Genomic DNA, 16,941 nt, shown 5'->3' with positions numbered 1-16,941 from the left:
GATAGAATGTATTGATTTCTATAAGGTTTAATAATACAAGATAGATAGTCTTAAGTCAAACTATTTCATTTTCTTCTTATAGTCCGCGAATGAGAGCTTCTTCACGACCGCGGGCGCTTTGGTAACGGTTTCAACACTTTCATCAGAGCGAGCCGGGATATTATCAACAGGTAAATTCTCCTTCTCTTGCCCTCCGTTACTTTCTTTTCTATCGTTCGTGGTGTCCACAGCAATCTTGACATCACTGGTGATCCTGGCTAATGGTTTTAATGTCTCGTTAACAGTGTCTCTGATCAGAGAAAGTATCTCTGGTACAATCGGTATTGCCACAGTCCTTGGTTTCTCGCTAGTTGAATTGTCAGCGATGTTTTGTTCCTGAGTGGGGGCAGATACTGATGTACTACCCGCGAAAACCTGACCTCGAGAAATGAGTTGTTTCTTGAAAGGAACACGGAAGAATGTAGACTTGTCCTTGACGTATGTCTCGGTGTTACCTTGCGAAGCCTGATATCCACCTGGGGTGATCGATCCGTCAACGGCACGGTCCTCGTCACTGACGATTTCACTGGACTCGTCTGACGGGGTGATGGAGAAAAGTGCTGTGTGCAACTTTCCATCCCTCTCAACAAGTCTCTCTTTCCACGATACAAATTCCCTTGCTTGTTGAGGCATCATCAAGACCTCTTTAGATTTGCTCAATGATGCACTTGACAAGCCTGTAGCTTTTCTTGTTGATCTCAGCAAATAGGAAGTTGCTTTCTTGATCTTGAAGATGGCGCATTGTGATGTCGATGGAGCAGTGTTACAACCGCATTCCGTGAAATTTAGGATTGCGTCCACACAAGAAATCAAAAGGAACTTCAGATCCTCGTCGAAATCTTCAAACTTCTTGCAGTCCTTGACATCAGCTGAGTCATTTGGAGGGTACATCTGTTTGATAGGATGAAGTGGATCCCATTCCCAAGAGATTCGTAACTCTTCCTCCATTGCTTCACCTTTGAGTACAATAGGTTTAGTCGTGACGACAACAAACTTAAAACTTCTGGTCTGAGGAACGTAAACCGGCTTGATCTCGCAATTAGCAGCCGCTGGGCATGATTTCCTAATGAAACGAGACTCGTTTCCAACAAAACGGGCATCTAGAACAACGGACACTGGAGGTTGGTTCTGGAAAAGGTTCAAAGGCACAACTGCAACCCTAGGCTTAACTGTTCCCCAAACGGAATACTGATTGGCCTGATTTGCCTTGTACAGATCGAAAAAGTCGACTTCACCCAAATATTCGATCACGGATGTTCCAGCAGGGATGGTTGTGTCCACTCCGGGAGTAGAAGCTCGCTCGGTTATATAAAGACCAACTTTTTGCACTCCATTAAACTTGTGCTTTGGGTTCTCACTATACGGCTTCACCTGTATTGAGGTCTTATTATACCCCTTCGATTTGCGCAATTCATTTCTTTCTTGCAAATACTTTTGATGAATGGGTAAAACGATTTGGCTAAACTTCGTAGTCTTGTAAAGTGCCAATGGAACTGTCTCGATCGCCAGCGATCTCTGAGAGCTATTTTCGAATTCCACACCTAGCGCCTCTAATTTTTGTTTCACGACAGGAGTCTTGTAATCATTGTCTTTGAGTTTATAGTAAACGCTTTGATAAGTCTCTGCAGTAACGCCATCCTCAAGTAAATCATTATTTTTCAATGGAACATCCAGAACACCAGGTGATGCAGGAGTAGTATTTGCTGCCGCCAAATTGCCAGACAGCTTTTGTTTGGTATTCCCAGGACGCGCGTCATTCTGGGAAGTTGTGGTGGGTTTGGTGTCTCTTTCTGTTTTCCTCTTCTTTTTATCTTCTTCCTTTCCTGTGGAGGCTTTACGTTTGCCTGGAAGTGTCTTCGACAGTTCAGGGCTCTTTCAAGTTCAAGTCGAGCTAAAGTATCCTTGCGACAGGTGTCTGGGTTGAACTTATTCCATTTCCGCTCGTCGCAGTAGTAACATTTGTATTCGTCTTCGGGAACCTCTTCGTTTGTTCTGTAGCCCATGCAAGAGCAATGTTGCCAGCGGAAGCAAATATCACACTGAATGGTGAATCCATCGTCTTCTTCGATCCCGCAAATGCAACCTATGATTCCTGAATCAGGGTCGACTTTGTAGAGGTGAAGTGGAGGAGGTCTATAATTGGCAGTGGTTGGCTTCTCCTCCTCTGCCTGTTCTTCGCGTGGATTCTCTTTCAAATTAACTTTTTCCGGAGTCCCATCATTGAGTGCAAGTGGTTTTGGGGTTCCTGCTGAGGGGAAGGCGGTGTAAGTGGTCTTTTCTCTTTTGGCTTTGATTGGAGCGGGGAAATGATGCCAAAGCACCCGTTCTAGGGTATTCTCTGGGATCGTTTCATCGTCTGTTTTGTTATCATCCTCAGGCTCAGTCAAATCCTCCTTTTGTTGGCTCTGTTTAAGTTCAGGTTTCTCATCCTTTCGTTTGAGTGGGAGAGGAATGTCTGCCGCAGCACTCAAAGCGGCTGCAGCTATAACAGCATTATCAACATTTCTTTGGCCTGTCTCGACATTTATTCCCCTCGACAAGGGCACTTTCGTTCCTCCGGGAGAAGTTGCAAAACCGCCCGATGTAGACCGTCTATGTGTTTGGAAGTTTCCCTGAGCAGGAAGATTCTGTGGTGACTTCATCTGTTCACTTCTTGGACTCCGCACTGGTTCCTCCTTGGGTTCCTGCTTCACCTCCTCCTTACGGTATTGGTGGATGGGAGCAACAGGAGGAATTTTGTTTTCCTGTAAGTGAGGTGACTGATTAAGCAGTGGAAGCTGTTGAGGCGGCAGCTGAGCATATGGGCTGCCTTGGTACGAATACGGGAAGTATCCTCGACTTGGAAGAGTCGGCGGTAGCGATCCGCTGGCAGGTTGCATATGTGGCTGAGATCCAATAGGAGCATTCCATGAAGCGTGTCTTAGTTGCGGTGGAGAACGATCCGTTTGCAGGCCTGGAGACCTCTGTGGAGCTGAAGGCGGTTGAGTAGGGTTCAGCCCTGGAGACTTCTGCGAAATAGACGGGGATTCAGCATGCACCAGAGCCGGCAGGTTCTTCATGGTTGCAGATTTACTAGATCCACCGCTCTGTGGCTGGCCTGGAGCACTGTGGGTTTCTTGAGGAGATGATGTTTTGTGTTCTTTGGGGGAATCACCAGGCAGACCCAGGCCCTGGCGGGCCACGTTGGCGAACATGAGGAGCGTGGAGGCATCCTGGAGAAGCTGCTCCTTCTCTTTTTCCTTGTTCATGAGGAAGAGTCTGGTAATGAATGTGGTGTTTCGATTATACGAGGTTTAGGATATAGGCAAGTTATGCTATGCGACTTGACGCTTGAGGTCACGTGCACAACACACATATACGACACAGTTTTCGTAATTTCTTTTGGAAACGTTAAAAATGCCAGCGTCTTCACATTCTAAAGTTTTTTTTGGCTCAGGTTGCCTACTGAAATGAAGTGACTTTTCTCGCTTAGCTGTTGTCAACGCTCGTACGGCGCTATACTCTTCGCGAAGACTTCTGGATACGAGCTCCGAGCACTATTAATGGATACATCGTTCGTGTGAAACATTTTCTAGCGGGAAAAAATTCCTAGATTTTAATCGTAGTTTTTGAGTTTGTTATAAGCGGTAAGAATTCTGGCGCCATTTATATTAAGCATGAACTGCTGTCTAAAAGCAGGTACCGGTCTAGGAGGGGAGTGAGCGAAACATGGCGCATCTATGTATTCACTATGGCGCAGCCGTTCCACAAATTTCCTATTTTTGGGTTTGTATTGACCGTTCGATATAGATTCCGTGCCAATGGTTGAAGCGATTATGAGTGTACTTTCTTAAATTTTTTTTGCTTAATTGTTACAATTTATTTGCTGTATAAGCGCATATTGACAGTTTGTTGCAAATACTAGATATGTAACATAGAGTTCCCTTCTGAGAAATACCAAAACCACACTAAATTCTCTTTCACGTTTCGACTTTCCCAGGCTTTTCCTAAACGTCAAACAATTCGAAAGCATGACAAAAAATAAAAAGTTATAATATATATATATATATATATATATATATATATGTATAAAATACTAGAAGAAGACAACGTTATGAAGCTGGACTCCATCGTACCTATACCATATTCCCATAAACTTAACGTTTAGGGGTTCTACTGAGAAAAAGAATAAAGCATCGGTTTGAAAATCCTTTTTAATTAACTTGCCAGCTTACTTCTAACCGGTTGCCGCTGGGGCCTACACCCATATCATCGAAAGGCTCACAAGCCCTTTATATCATTGTTATTTACAGACCCATTATGCTAGAAATACGAAAACATCCGCCATGCTCACAGCGCCTCCTGCTTGCCCTCCTTGGCCTCCCTCATCTTTTGTAGATACTCTAGCTCCTTACGCAAAGTATCTGACGCATAGTACACCTTCGACTGAAGGAAGAATGAGTTACCCTTCTCTTTGGAGTTCACATCGAAGAGGTATTCATACTTCTTTTCGATCTCTTCAAGAGAAAGCTCCTCCTTCTCAATATCCAAAATCTTCATGGCCTCATCGATGGGATTCCACCTGTGGATTTGGCCTTAGTGGCACCAGTAGCAGCAGCAGAGGCACTAGCCTTAGCAGCTTGTTTGTATGCTTCCGTGAAGGCACGCCCGAATACCGAGGCACCTGTGAAAATGACGTTGACGAGTAATCTGTGGGCCATTTGGGATAGATAGTTGGAGAAATCTTCGACCGAGAAATTGTGAACCAAGAGGCGAAGAAAATCACGTGACCAGATTCAAATCGGATTGGTTTTAACGGTTTTTCAATGGATGTTCAGTAGATTCAATAGTGTGGGGATTCTACAGGAAGAAGAGGCTACTTGGATTTGAAGTGAGTCGGAATACTGGAAAGTTCAACCTTGAGAGGATGTTGAAAAATGTAGCACCAGGCTTTGATCTGACGGAACTGTCAACGACATGGTCGTTGCATCTGCCAGAGCTTAATAAAACCTTAGAATGCGTAGCTCTAAAAGACCGAAACGGAGTGTTGATTGTGACCCATTTGTTAGGTGGGTCAACCAACACTTAGCTGAACGTGAAGCCCCGGTCACGCTATCGCTAACGCGGCGTAGTTCGGGCAACACTGGGGTCTCTAAAGTAGTGTGCCGTAGCACGAAGTTATACTTATATTAGAGTAGTATAACCACTACTGATGGTTACTTTTCAAAATCTAGGTGGCAGGTGCGATGGGTCTTATATAGTGCGAAAGATTTTATGGTCGGGTAACCCCGTGAGCAGGCTGCGACGTCTATGCCAGGTCTGGCTTGTCCATCTCTGAATTGTCAAATTTGGATTTCATGAAGAATTGAAGATAAATTTATGATCCCGACATATTGCCGTTTTGAAACTAGCGAGGCCTCTGCCATGACCTCCGACAGACACTTCTGAGCTAGGCTTTCACTTTGGAAATCGAAGACTGGGTTTTCTCTTTTTCAACACTCTTTGTAGTCTTGCCGTTGATTCACTTAGAGACTTGTGAAAGTATGAAATACATGTTCTCTTTGCAATTTGTTTCCCATTGGGTTGAGTCTTTCGAAGGTTCCGCCTGGCTGCGAAATAGCATTCAAGCATGGTTCACCCGAGGCCAAGCTGATTGGACATCATAGAAGAGGGTTCCTTTCATCAGGAAACACAGCTTTTCTTATTGTAGTCAAAACGGTCGATGAGAATTCGTCATGTCGTTATTGTTTCAAGTCTGTGGTTCACCTCCCCCTCGCTACGAAAGCCACCGAGCTCAAAAACTCTTATTTAGTCATTTCAAATCATCAAGTATAAGTGTGATACTTTCCATCCAAAGCGCCAACAAATTTGATTTTTCTTGTTATTAGTGACTTTTCGTGAATTCGGTCCTAGATCCAACCTCCACATCTGCACACCACGATGCTCATCGGACACCAACAGGCTCTTCATGTCCTCAACCAGTATCACCAAGCTTGACGGACTATTAGCATGGCTCGAGGACAACGCGTTCTGGAACTCCGACTTGGTTGAAGTGGGAAAGTCTCTGATAGGAGGGACAGGAGTGTTCTGGAAGTTGAAGGATCAGCCTGATCCAAGTGGTGATGCCTTGATACTACGGATTCCAAAGTCGTCCATATTATCCCCAAGAACTCATTTCTTTGCAATCTTCTCACGGACTATGAACCCGCAGATGCAACTATAGATTTGACTCTGGGTATGCATGCCATAGTGTTGACCTTTTTGTATGAACATGCATTGGGTGAGAGGTCGCCATGGTTCCACTACCTTGATACATTTGAAATGGACGAGGGAGACGATTATCTCCCATTGTGCTTATGGGATAAAGAGAGCAAAGAGGCCTTGTTCAATTCAGAATGTGATATGTTGAACATGCTCGATTCCTCAGAGCTCATTCTGTTTTACCTAGAGTGTGTCAACTTTGCAAAGACCAACAGCTCTGTTGTGGCGATCCCATCCACCTTACAGATTGAAGGCCAAGAAGTGAATGAGAATACTGCTGAACTTCGCTACTTTGCTAAATGCGTCCAAGCTGTTATTTCCAGAGCTTTCACCGTGGATAAGTTCCATGGACTTTCGCTAGTTCCCGGCGCAGACCTTTTCAACCACATGCTGCCCGTAAAAGAAGAAGATTCGGTTGTTCCTAGAGAAAATGTGCATTTTCTTTGCGATGATGACGAGGACTTGTGTGATCGCTGTGGAGAAGTTGGCTGTGGCCACGAGGAGAGTGATGACGAGGATATTAATGAGCTCGAGGAGGAGGATGCAGAGTTTGACAGCGATGGTAACATTGTTAAAGACGACAACGACGCTGACATGCATCCTAATGACGTTTCTGACTTGATGGAGGATATACCACTCTCATCGGACTCCGAGTCAGAGGAGGAGTCTATGAGTGAAACTGAGAGCATCGAGGAGGAAGAAGAGGAGAAGGAACCTGAGGAGATCCAGACCCTTCTGATGGAAGATATAGACAGACTAGAAAACTCCGACGCAGACACAGATCAAGAGGAGGAGGAGGTATCAACACTTTCACTCAGTGAAGACGAAGATGAGGACAACGCAAATACAGCAAAAACGCTGCCAGGAATTGAAAATAACGATTCCAAGGTGGAATTGGCGAAAGAGCTTTCCGAAAGCTCAAAGTGCTGCGATATTGTCCTTACTGCACTTCCATCTGAAGAACACAATTTTGAGCTTTTCAACACCTATGGCAACGAGCTAAGCAATCCTTTCCTTCTTCAGCGCTACGGCTTCATCAGCAAGGGAAACCCAAATACAAGCTGCCTTTTGTCGGTGCAAATGTTTGCCTACTTGAAAAAGCTGAAGGCCAACAAGCGGATCAAGGCGCAGATGGACATGAAGCTTGACTGGTATGAAAATGGTGGATTTGATATGGTGAATGATCTCTGTGGAGACTGCCAAAATGATGACTGTAATGACTGCAACGAACAGGGTAAGTGTAACGACGAGCACTGCGAGGATTCAGCCTGCAAAGAAAGTGGAGGTGACTGTGAAGACAGCTGCTGTGGAGATAATAACGGAAAGAAAAGCTGTGAATTACAGGAACCTCCAGAATCATGGCAACTTCTGCCCAAGATCGACCGCTCAGGATGCCCTACCAAGCAAACCACGGCACTTTTGCATCTTTTCACCATGCCTTTCAAAATATTCTACCACAAGCTTGGCCAGGCTCCAAGTGAGCGAAGCATGGCTAGACGAATCACAAAATATTTGTTGGAACCCGAACTCTCTAAGACAGAAAAGACCATACTCAAAGGATGGGTGGAGGGTCGGTTGCAACGGTACCGGGCAACCGAGGCATCGGGACCCCGTGCCGAGACCATCGCATACATGGTGAGCGAAGAGAAAACACTCTTGAACAAAGCTCTCCAATCATTAGATTAACGGAATAAAATTTCACAATTTGACTTTTGCCGTAAAAATAATATTGATCAGGCTCTGTCTTATCGGAGTCGGCTCGTGGCGTCATACAGGCAGCTGCGAAATGACAGTATCTCGAAACTACGCCTTGTACAAATAACCAAAAACTCCGTCTTATACTTTTCAAAATCATTAAAGGGCCGTCTCCATGCCTCATTCAGATACTGAGTCCACAGGGTCGGAGATCAGCTTCGACTACGAAGATGACGACAATCTGGTGATCCTGTTTGAGGAGGCCTACAGTGACGACGCTTCTCAAGGCACTCAAGAAGACTATTCACAAGATGAGCCGCAAAATCTTACTCTGCGTCTGAAGCCCTCGCCAAACTGCCTTACCCTGTGTCATTACAGGCCAATGAAGCTCAGCTGGTACATCATGGAAAAGATGATCATACCTGCCCGGAAGCTCACGAATACCTTGATTCTCGGGCACTCTTTGGACGAGATATTAGTGATGTTGCACTATAAGAAGTGGCTGGTTGACGAGCTAACAAGCGACTTTTACGATGATCTGGACAGACTACGAGAGAAGTGCGGTCTTCACCGAGAACCGAACAAGACATATCCTATCACCAAGCATGAAGACTACATGTGCTATATTTGCTGTGAGTCGGGACCAATGGAGACATTCAGCTTATCATGTGGGCATGAGTTCTGCGTTCAGTGCTACGGTCAGTATCTAGATGGGATCATCAAGAAGGGTGAACTCGCACAGTGCATGGATCCTCAGTGCAACATGGTCTTGTATCATTCTGATGTGGAGAAACTCTTACAGTTTGTTCCACCTGAGGAAGAAGTACCCATGGAAAAGCTTGACATCGATTCTGATAGCAGCGATGAGGAAAGTGTCGAGAACAATGTGGCCGATTTCAACAACTACGAGGTGAACCTTGCCACAGAATACGACCTTCATTTCAGTAATGTTGAGTTCAAGAATGAGTCATGGCCCAACGAATCTAGTGAGCCACTTCTTCAAAATGCGCTTCTCCAAGCAGCGGCAAAGCTGGCACTAGAAGCATCAAGAAAACGGTACAAATGGTGCCCGGCCGTGGACTGCGATGGCTTTGTTGAACTCTCTGGCGATACCAGACCTTACGATTATGATCACAGAAAGAATGAGCTTTTGAAACACACGCCCATAGTGCGCTGCCCCTCCTCGCATGAATTCTGCTTCGACTGCCAATACGAAAACCATCTCCCTTGCTCCTGTGTAACGGCCGCAAAATGGGTGAAAAGGTGTCAGGATGACTCTGAAACAGTTAATTGGATAGAGGCTAACACCCAAAACTGTCCTCGCTGTGCTTCGCTGATTGAGAAAAATGGTGGCTGCAACCACATGGTCTGCCAACACTGTAACTTCAAGTTCTGCTGGATTTGTTTGCACGATTGGAATCAGCATACGCAGGCGCACTGGTCCTGTAATAGGTTCCACGAAAGAAAAGAAGTTGATACTGGTGGCAAGGCAGAGAGGCAGAATGCACTTAATCGTTATCTTCATTACTACAAGCGTTTTGCGGTGCATCAGCGCTCAATGAAAGGAGACGAGAAAACCCTTGCCAGCATACATCGTTATATGCTCTTGTACATGAAGTCACAGACGACTAACAACAAGAAAAACGTTTCGTGGAATGACGCTCAGTTCATGTCAGATGCGATTCGCAGTCTTATTGGAGGCAGAAGAACATTGATGTGGTCTTACGCATTCATGTTCTACCTTGACAAGAGCAACTATTGCGATATCCTTGAGGGCATGCAAGACTATCTCAATGATAGCGTTGAATCGCTTTCGAAGATCTTTGAGGATGTTGGAGCGGAAAAGAAGAAGAAGTCGGAGGAGAACATCATGATGGCCTTGACAAAGAAGAGGACCAAAATTGTTCACTTGTCGTCATTAGTATTGAAAAGACAGCGCCTTTTGATTGAATGTGCTGGCCAAGGACTTGATGATAAAAGTCTCATCTTCAGAGACTATATATAATCAATCTTTTCCGTGATTGATCCAGAGCTACTGATAAGGACTTCTGCAGGACCCAATGAAGTTCCGCGTCTCGTCGATGCGCCTGCGGATTGTCTGATTTGAGTCACGTGGAGATAAGCTCATAGGGAGCTCTTTGTGTCCATTGATCAGATGGGTCCATGAAATATTTGGAGTGATCTATTGCAGGATTCCTTGCTGATTTGGCTTACCCCGTATTCTCGAAATCTGCTCAGCGTCAAAGCACGGCTGTCTATTTTGCGCTTCCATCTGTGGTTGCGTGCGCGTTATCAGGACATCAGGACTGTCCTAGATTTAGAACCCTTATACCTACTTTTCTTTCAGAGTGATCATGTCTGAAAGCAACCGAGGGCGCCCTCTTCTAAGAGCAAGCTCTGCGAGTAAGATTCATGCGCCCAAATCCACAAGTGACCCATTCCAACGTTCACAGTCGACACAACTCCCTCATACGCCGAGGCCGAATGAGCTTCGTCACAGAGCCATTCGAAACGAACAGATTAGACACAGTTCTACTTCTGCCCTTGAAACTCCTCGGGCAGTGGTACCGCCCTTGAAGAATATCCAAATGGTTCAAGATGCCCCGTTCAGAACCCTCAATCCTCCACATTCGCATAAGTTTGGCAACAGATGGGCTCAGTTCAATTTGGAAGAAGTACAACAAAGACCGAAGTCGGCAGAAGATGAATCCGTTAATAATTCAGTACCTACTCCACACAAGAGACGTATTAACATTTCTCCCATGACTCAACTAAAACCCGCATTACACTCACAGACATCAGATTCGGAAAACTCGCCTGCTGATAGAGATCAAGCTGAAGCATCAGATACTTATAATTCCCATCCTTCGAATAATTCATCTATCACTGAGAAGTTTCTGGGTCAGTCATGGGCTCTGTTAAGTCGTTCGGGCAAAGTCAGCAGCCATGCCTCGATGAATACTCTTGTGCCGATGCCTAAGAGCAAGATAGAGTTGAATAGAGGCGCCAGTGATGATGTCGAAGAAATAAATGACAGGATTGATAGGGACGAGGACCGGCAGCTTGCAACTGGGGATGCTGACGATGTCGAGACCACGGATATGCTGACAATTTTTGAGATTGCTAAAGAGATTCAAGACTTTCAAGATTTGGTTGCGAGGCAAGGTAAGCAGAAGTCTGAGGGTGCTAACCGTACCACACAAAGGATGCTTGACCTCAAGCAATATCAAGAAGAGCAGGATGCGCTGGTTGTGTCACACCTGCTCGATCATGCTGTAAAAATCCAGAATGAGGCACTTTTATCTACTTGGACATCAATACGACTTCGATTTTCCAGTCATGTTATTGGAGACTCCCAGTCCAACCTCAGATGTTCTGCGGGAGTACTTGGAAGTATTCAACGTTGCCCAATAAGGGCCAAATCGCATGAGACGAATATGGTGGACGCATCTAATAAAGACGAATACCTTATGAATTTGTGGACTGAAGAGTTTCAGGAAACTTTCGACGGTCGTCTCAGGCTGACGCTGATAAGCAATGATGAAGGCGAGGATATATACAGCGGGCCATCCGACATGTCCCACATGGCACTGCGTGCCCTTCAATCCAGGACCGCCAGCTAGACTGGTACATAGATTATAGATTTTTCCGGGAGGCTGCATTCTCTAGATTGACTCCATGATGAGACGTAGCACAAATAGTTCGCGAGAGCTTTTTGCAACCACTCTTGTACCACCAACTTTACGAACTATAACTACTTCAATTGCTTACCCAAATGACTAGAGAATTTACTGAGAGAAATGGCCGTTGCTATTCTACCCATCCTAGCTCACCAGATACTCATCCGGAAGATGAGCTCTATGGTGAAGACATTCGAAGGCCTCAAGCCAACGACGATAGTGAATATGAAACTTCAGAAGAAGAGACTTCGCTTCCAAGGCCTCGTGCTAGAGGAACCGGACTTACTACTCGCTGGCCTCGAGAAAGAGAATATAGAGTCAGGCAATTTGGTGCTGACTCTGAGGTACTTGGGTCAGCTCGTGAAAGACTTCGTCGCCGGAGTCTCTCAAGAGCCAGGATACTTAGATCACGAATTCTCGTCTACGATTCTTCCTCTGATCTGTTTATCTTGTGGTTCCAAAACACCGACCACTTCAGATCCTACGAGTATTTTCTCAGACGTCGTCCCAGCGTGGCAGCCATGATCGCCTTGTACGTATGGGTCGGTTCCCATGTTCTAGGCGATCCAATAATGATGAGATTTTGGGCTGTGCTGTTTCGGCGAGCTTTTGAGATTTGTGTTCGGAATCAGCGACTTCGTATTCTGAGAAGTCCTATTCGGAGATATTAGCTCTCGTCTTGCAGCCAACAGACTTCAATAGAACCGTCCCACCGAAGACTCTTCTGAAGTGATCAGCCGTGTCAAGCTTAGAGTTTCGTGAGTGTATCCTAAATAGTGCTACTATTAAATTCAATTGGTTCTCCAGAAGGTTATTGTGTATTGATTGTAGACACTCGAGGCTTACCAAACTAGCTGCGAGCGAGTCACCAGTTTCATACACACAAAGGAAGCATCACAGGTTCAGCCTTATGGAGTTACAATAGACTATTACTATTCGAAAATTATGTACATTCGATGGGCAAACGAATTGATTCTGCAAGAATGATCCAATGGGTCCAACCACGCTGGACCTCCATACTACTCGCACCCCCAGATATTTCTCACAAACTACAACAGTTCCATGAGTAAAAGAGTTAATTTGCCGTACGCCTACCAGGATTTGTTTCCTCAGGCAGCCAATCTGCCCCGTGACTTCCGAACCCCTGGCTCCATCTCGGCTGCGTCATTTGCCGAGTCATCTTCGAGAAACACAGCATCGGCATTCGCTCCAGCCAGAACACATGATAGACAAGGCTTGTTAGGCAATTGGAAGAGATTGCTCAAGAGGCTCTTCAAGCCAAAAACTCTTGATTTTGAAACCGCAACATGGGAAGTGTTCCACTTAATCGTCAACCCTAGAAAGATGTACAGATCAAACTACACATACAAACAGCAGAACAGCAGAAGATCCTCCTACGCTAGAGACGACCCTTCGTTTTTGATCTTGCTCACAGCACTCTTGTCTTTCAGTGCAATTGCATGGGGATTGGCCTACCTGCCTCACTTCTGGGACATTGTCAAGCTAATTATCAATATGGTGTGCGTGGACTTCTACGTGACGGGTTTCTTCATCGCCACTTTGCTGTGGCTTCTCACGAACAAGTTGGCAAATTCGCTGTTCTCAATTCCCCATGCCTTTTCTGCTGCTTCTCGTTATAATGTCAACTACATCGATTGGACCTTCTGTTTCGATGTCCACTGCAACTCGTTCTTGATGATCTGGTGCCTTCTTTACATGTTACAGTTCTTCTTACTTCCCCTTATAAACAGCAAAAAACTGTTCGTCTCCTTGTTGTTGGGAAACTCGCTATACTTCGGTGCTGTGGGTTACTACTTCGTCATCACGTTTTACGGGTTCAACTCTCTCCCATTCTTCAACAGTCTAACAGTTACCAGGTCAGGAGCGGGAGTTAACCCAGCTAAAGTACTTCAACTTATTATAATAGCGGGTATTCTACCTATTTTAGCTATCGGTTGGATTCTCACTATAGTGTTCCGCGTCAACGTCGCCTACACTATGGTTGACAACTATTTCAATTGATCACAATTGGTCTTTCAACAGCTCCAATCTCTCAGATGCAGCCTTGATTCTCATGCTGGTTCGATTACTCAACTCGTAATCGCCGATATCGGAGGTGGTTTCCGCCTTCCTCAACCAACTGACACTCTCGTTGATAGCTCTGAGCAGATCGTCTCCGGATTTGAGAAGCCAGACAAACATAGCTTTCTCATAGAGAGCTGTAGGGTATAAGTATGGAGAATAGGTCATCTTGGTGAACTTGAAGGGAGCGTTTGCGGAGTCTTGAACAACATACTTCGAGATGACTTCGGTGTCAAGTTGCGCCAATCCTGCCTTAACGTCACCAAGTTGTCTCAAGGTAATCGATTCGAAGAAGGTTCTTGTCATCTTTTCATCGAACGTCTCCGTAATCTTGGCGTGTTCACCAGCGGAGAATTTCAACATGCGGTTCAGAATTTGGAGGTCCTCAAATGTCATCCTGTTGTATCCGTTCCAAAAGTATACAAGCTCGTGAATGAGCGATGTTTCAACACATTCAATATAAGTAAGGTTAGGGTTTTTGCGATGTGTCTCCTCGATGCACTTCGTCTTCCGTAGAACGAACTTGTCAAAAGGCATTTGCTTATTGCTGCCACCTATGCCACCTTTCTTTTTTGTAGCGTTGTGGCCGTGACCTGGAACATAGGTAGGTGCCAATTTAAGGTAGTGATCTGCCTTCTTGGCGAAGTAAGCCAACTTGTCCTTCGTCTCTTCAGGCGTATCGTATTTGACTTCACCAACTTGTATCATCCTCCACTGTTCCAAGTAGCATGATCCAGCGAAAAATAAGTATACAGCCAGAGACCACGAATTGATCTCAAGTAGTCTAAGGAAGTCTCTTGCAGCGTTCTCATAGTTGTGAACAAATGCGTAAAGCATAGCTCTATCAAACGTAAGGAGTGCTTCGACCTGCTCCATATTTATCTTCGTCTCAGGATCGTCAGTGAATGATTGCATGAGATCAATAGCTTTGTGTATGTTGTTCTGGGCTGCCAACATTCTGCCTTCCTGCAAGAGCCAAAGTGCATTGTGTGGGAAAAGATGGCGAGCTTTTGCCAAAATTTGCTTGGTGTATAGGTTAGGATTTCTGATAATAAGTGTCAATTCTTCATCGGAAATGCTTGATCTCTCTGAAATCAGGAGCACATCCGAGATATTGGTGTCCTCGTGCCCTGGAAGTTGGAATCCCACGTCTATAAATTGAATCGGACCATCGTAGAAAACCAAAAGACACAAAAGAGCCAACTCGCCATGAATGTTTCTGGCAGTGATTGCAGTACGCCAAAGCATGCGGAGACCAGTTTCTCTGTCACCCTTGAAACCAACAATAGAAAGGACCTTTCCAATAGCTGGAGGAATCAAAGAAAGGACAACTTGGAGGATACCAAAGCATAACTGTACTCCGGAATGAATGAATTCGTCAATAGTAGAAACGTGTAAGTGCGCATTGGAGCTGCAAGTTGAGCTTTCCCCGGTAACTATAGAGCCTGCTGAAGAGCCCTTAGCCCCCTCATTGATACTGATAGATTCAAATTGGGTAGTTGGGGGAGTCAAAGATTCTCTGTTCCCAGAGTAGTCATTCATTGTCGGATTGGACACTGCGAAGGAGTCACCAGCGTCCGAAAACTCATCGTTATCAGCTGCCTCTTCTTCTGACAGACTCTCGTTATTTTTGCGGGTAAAAGCTGCGTTGGCGGCAACTGGTGGGGACATAGTGCCAGGTCTGCTCGACTGGGCTCCAGTGTCTTGGAAAGAGGGCAAGCTGCTTTTCGAAGACAAAGATTGCGAGCTCAGCTGGGCAAACAAGTCGACTTGTGAGGAGACACCGGTTCCTTCTATTCTTGCTTTCCTCATTTTGTAGATTTGTTCCATGTCTCTCATCAACTTGACGTCCTCTGGCAATGAGGACAGAGATGAAGTGCTAGAGCTTCGGGCGCTTGAGATATCGTAACCTGGAAGATCGACCGAGGACACCAGCGAGGAATCCGCTTGCTTGCGGAACTTAGCCAAGTTGTGGTTGAACAAGCCCTCTGACTCTTTGATCTTCTTGAAAGTTGCGTCAAGGATCTGATAGGCCCTACGCAACTTGAACAACGCCTTCGCCTGCTCCATCATTCCGTTGTTCTCGTGCAAAAGCATGACAAGGGCGTTAAGCAAAGTCGACTCGGCGTACGTAACTTGGAACTCTGTGCCTGGAGGGTAGATGTGGGAGGTGGAGAGATGGATCTTCTGGTTGTATTTGGAGTGGCCGAGAGAGGCTTCTTCGGCTTCCGACAAGGTATGATGAGCCCTGTTCATGACTTCAGTTTCAAAACCCAAGGTAGCTTCGATGAACTCCATGACACCTAAGGCCAAGGGGAAGATCGCTGCAGGCACCTTCAGGTGGGCCTTCTTGTGTCTTTCCACTTCAGTTTTCAAAAGATCCGTGCCTTGGTCTCCACGATCGTCGAGCAAGAAGTCCATCGCTTGGAGGGCGATCTCGAAATCACGAACCTGTCTCAAGACCTTGTGATAACGATCATGCTGTTCCAGAGTCTCTTCGGGCTGCAGAGATAAGGATAGCAAGGAAGCTCTTTTTCTGAAACCTTTCAACATAACGGTAGTTGTGTATGGCGACCTGAAGAAGGGAGGGACTAACTTTTGAAAAGTTTCAGAAAATAGGCGGGTCAAGCAGGATAGGGGAATCAGACGCAACAAGAACAGGTTTCGAGAGGGTGTACAAGCACGTGATGTGGGGCGGTCCGGGCGGGTCCTCTTGACATCTGTGACAATGACAGGTCGCGGCTGTTTACACCTGCCCTTGTGGTGAAAAGAGTCAAAAGGGTAGGTATAAGAAGATGGTGATTTTGGATGTGGTCAAGCGGAGAGGAAATTCAAATTCCTGGTTGAGAAAAATCATATTTCTGGTTGAACATAGCTCAAAAAGCAGAAGGGGCTACCCGGGACGAGGCGGTGGGCATAAGCACGGTGGGTAACCTGGATAGGCAACCCAGGTTTCTTCGTTGAACCGAAATCGGGCAGTGAGAGGAAGAATGTGGAAATGGTGTGTTCACGTAGACGGATCGAAGATCAAGAACGATTCGGGAAAGTGCAAAGCGAAGGTCTGGCAGGTGCTTATTGTGGCAATTGGTGGTTGGCTGAGTGTCCTGCTGGGCTGGCTGAGCACCGCCTTCCAAGAGGGCTTAATGTAGGAGATGTAGATTTGAAGTTTTCTGGCGAAGGCTGGAATATGATCCGGGAACTACCG

General features: G+C 45.7%; 5 protein-coding genes across 5 annotated transcripts; 2 read left to right on the top strand and 3 right to left on the bottom strand. All coding sequences in view use genetic code 12, as the record gives it.

Annotated features, from left to right (window-relative positions):
- Positions 1 to 60: 60 nt before the first annotated feature.
- On the bottom strand, positions 61 to 3,287 carry SET3 (histone-binding protein; the record flags this gene model as incomplete). The annotated part of the gene is made up of 2 exons (XM_025479638.1): positions 61 to 1,857; positions 1,878 to 3,287. The coding sequence occupies 2 exons, from the start codon at positions 3,285 to 3,287 to the stop codon at positions 61 to 63; spliced, it is 3,207 nt and encodes a 1,068-aa protein (XP_025339111.1).
- Positions 3,288 to 4,368: 1,081 nt separating this feature from the next.
- PAM16 (import motor complex subunit) lies at positions 4,369 to 4,739 on the bottom strand (the record flags this gene model as incomplete). The annotated part of the gene is made up of 2 exons (XM_025479637.1): positions 4,369 to 4,613; positions 4,646 to 4,739. 2 exons carry the CDS (start codon positions 4,737 to 4,739, stop codon positions 4,369 to 4,371), a joined length of 339 nt encoding a protein of 112 aa, XP_025339110.1.
- Positions 4,740 to 5,986: 1,247 nt separating this feature from the next.
- CXQ87_001086 (protein-lysine N-methyltransferase) lies at positions 5,987 to 7,965 on the top strand (the record flags this gene model as incomplete). Its single annotated transcript, XM_025479636.1, has 2 exons — positions 5,987 to 6,134; positions 6,167 to 7,965. The coding sequence occupies 2 exons, from the start codon at positions 5,987 to 5,989 to the stop codon at positions 7,963 to 7,965; spliced, it is 1,947 nt and encodes a 648-aa protein (XP_025339109.1).
- A 184-nt stretch (positions 7,966 to 8,149) lies between these two features.
- On the top strand, positions 8,150 to 13,578 carry CXQ87_001085 (uncharacterized protein; the record flags this gene model as incomplete). The annotated part of the gene is made up of 6 exons (XM_025479635.1): positions 8,150 to 9,142; positions 9,464 to 9,888; positions 10,454 to 11,568; positions 11,811 to 12,190; positions 12,690 to 13,523; positions 13,546 to 13,578. The coding sequence occupies 6 exons, from the start codon at positions 8,150 to 8,152 to the stop codon at positions 13,576 to 13,578; spliced, it is 3,780 nt and encodes a 1,259-aa protein (XP_025339108.1).
- Positions 13,579 to 13,676: 98 nt separating this feature from the next.
- IML2 (Iml2p) lies at positions 13,677 to 16,289 on the bottom strand (the record flags this gene model as incomplete). Its single annotated transcript, XM_025479634.1, has 1 exon — positions 13,677 to 16,289. One exon carries the CDS (start codon positions 16,287 to 16,289, stop codon positions 13,677 to 13,679), a length of 2,613 nt encoding a protein of 870 aa, XP_025339107.1.
- Positions 16,290 to 16,941: the final 652 nt, after the last annotated feature.

The sequence above is a fragment of the Candidozyma duobushaemuli genome (assembly GCF_002926085.2).
Source record: "Candidozyma duobushaemuli strain B09383 chromosome Unknown A_B09383, whole genome shotgun sequence".
NCBI lineage: Eukaryota > Fungi > Ascomycota > Pichiomycetes > Serinales > Metschnikowiaceae > Candidozyma > Candidozyma duobushaemuli.
Note: the sequence above shows the minus strand (reverse complement) of the source record. Positions and strands in the feature narration are given on the sequence as shown.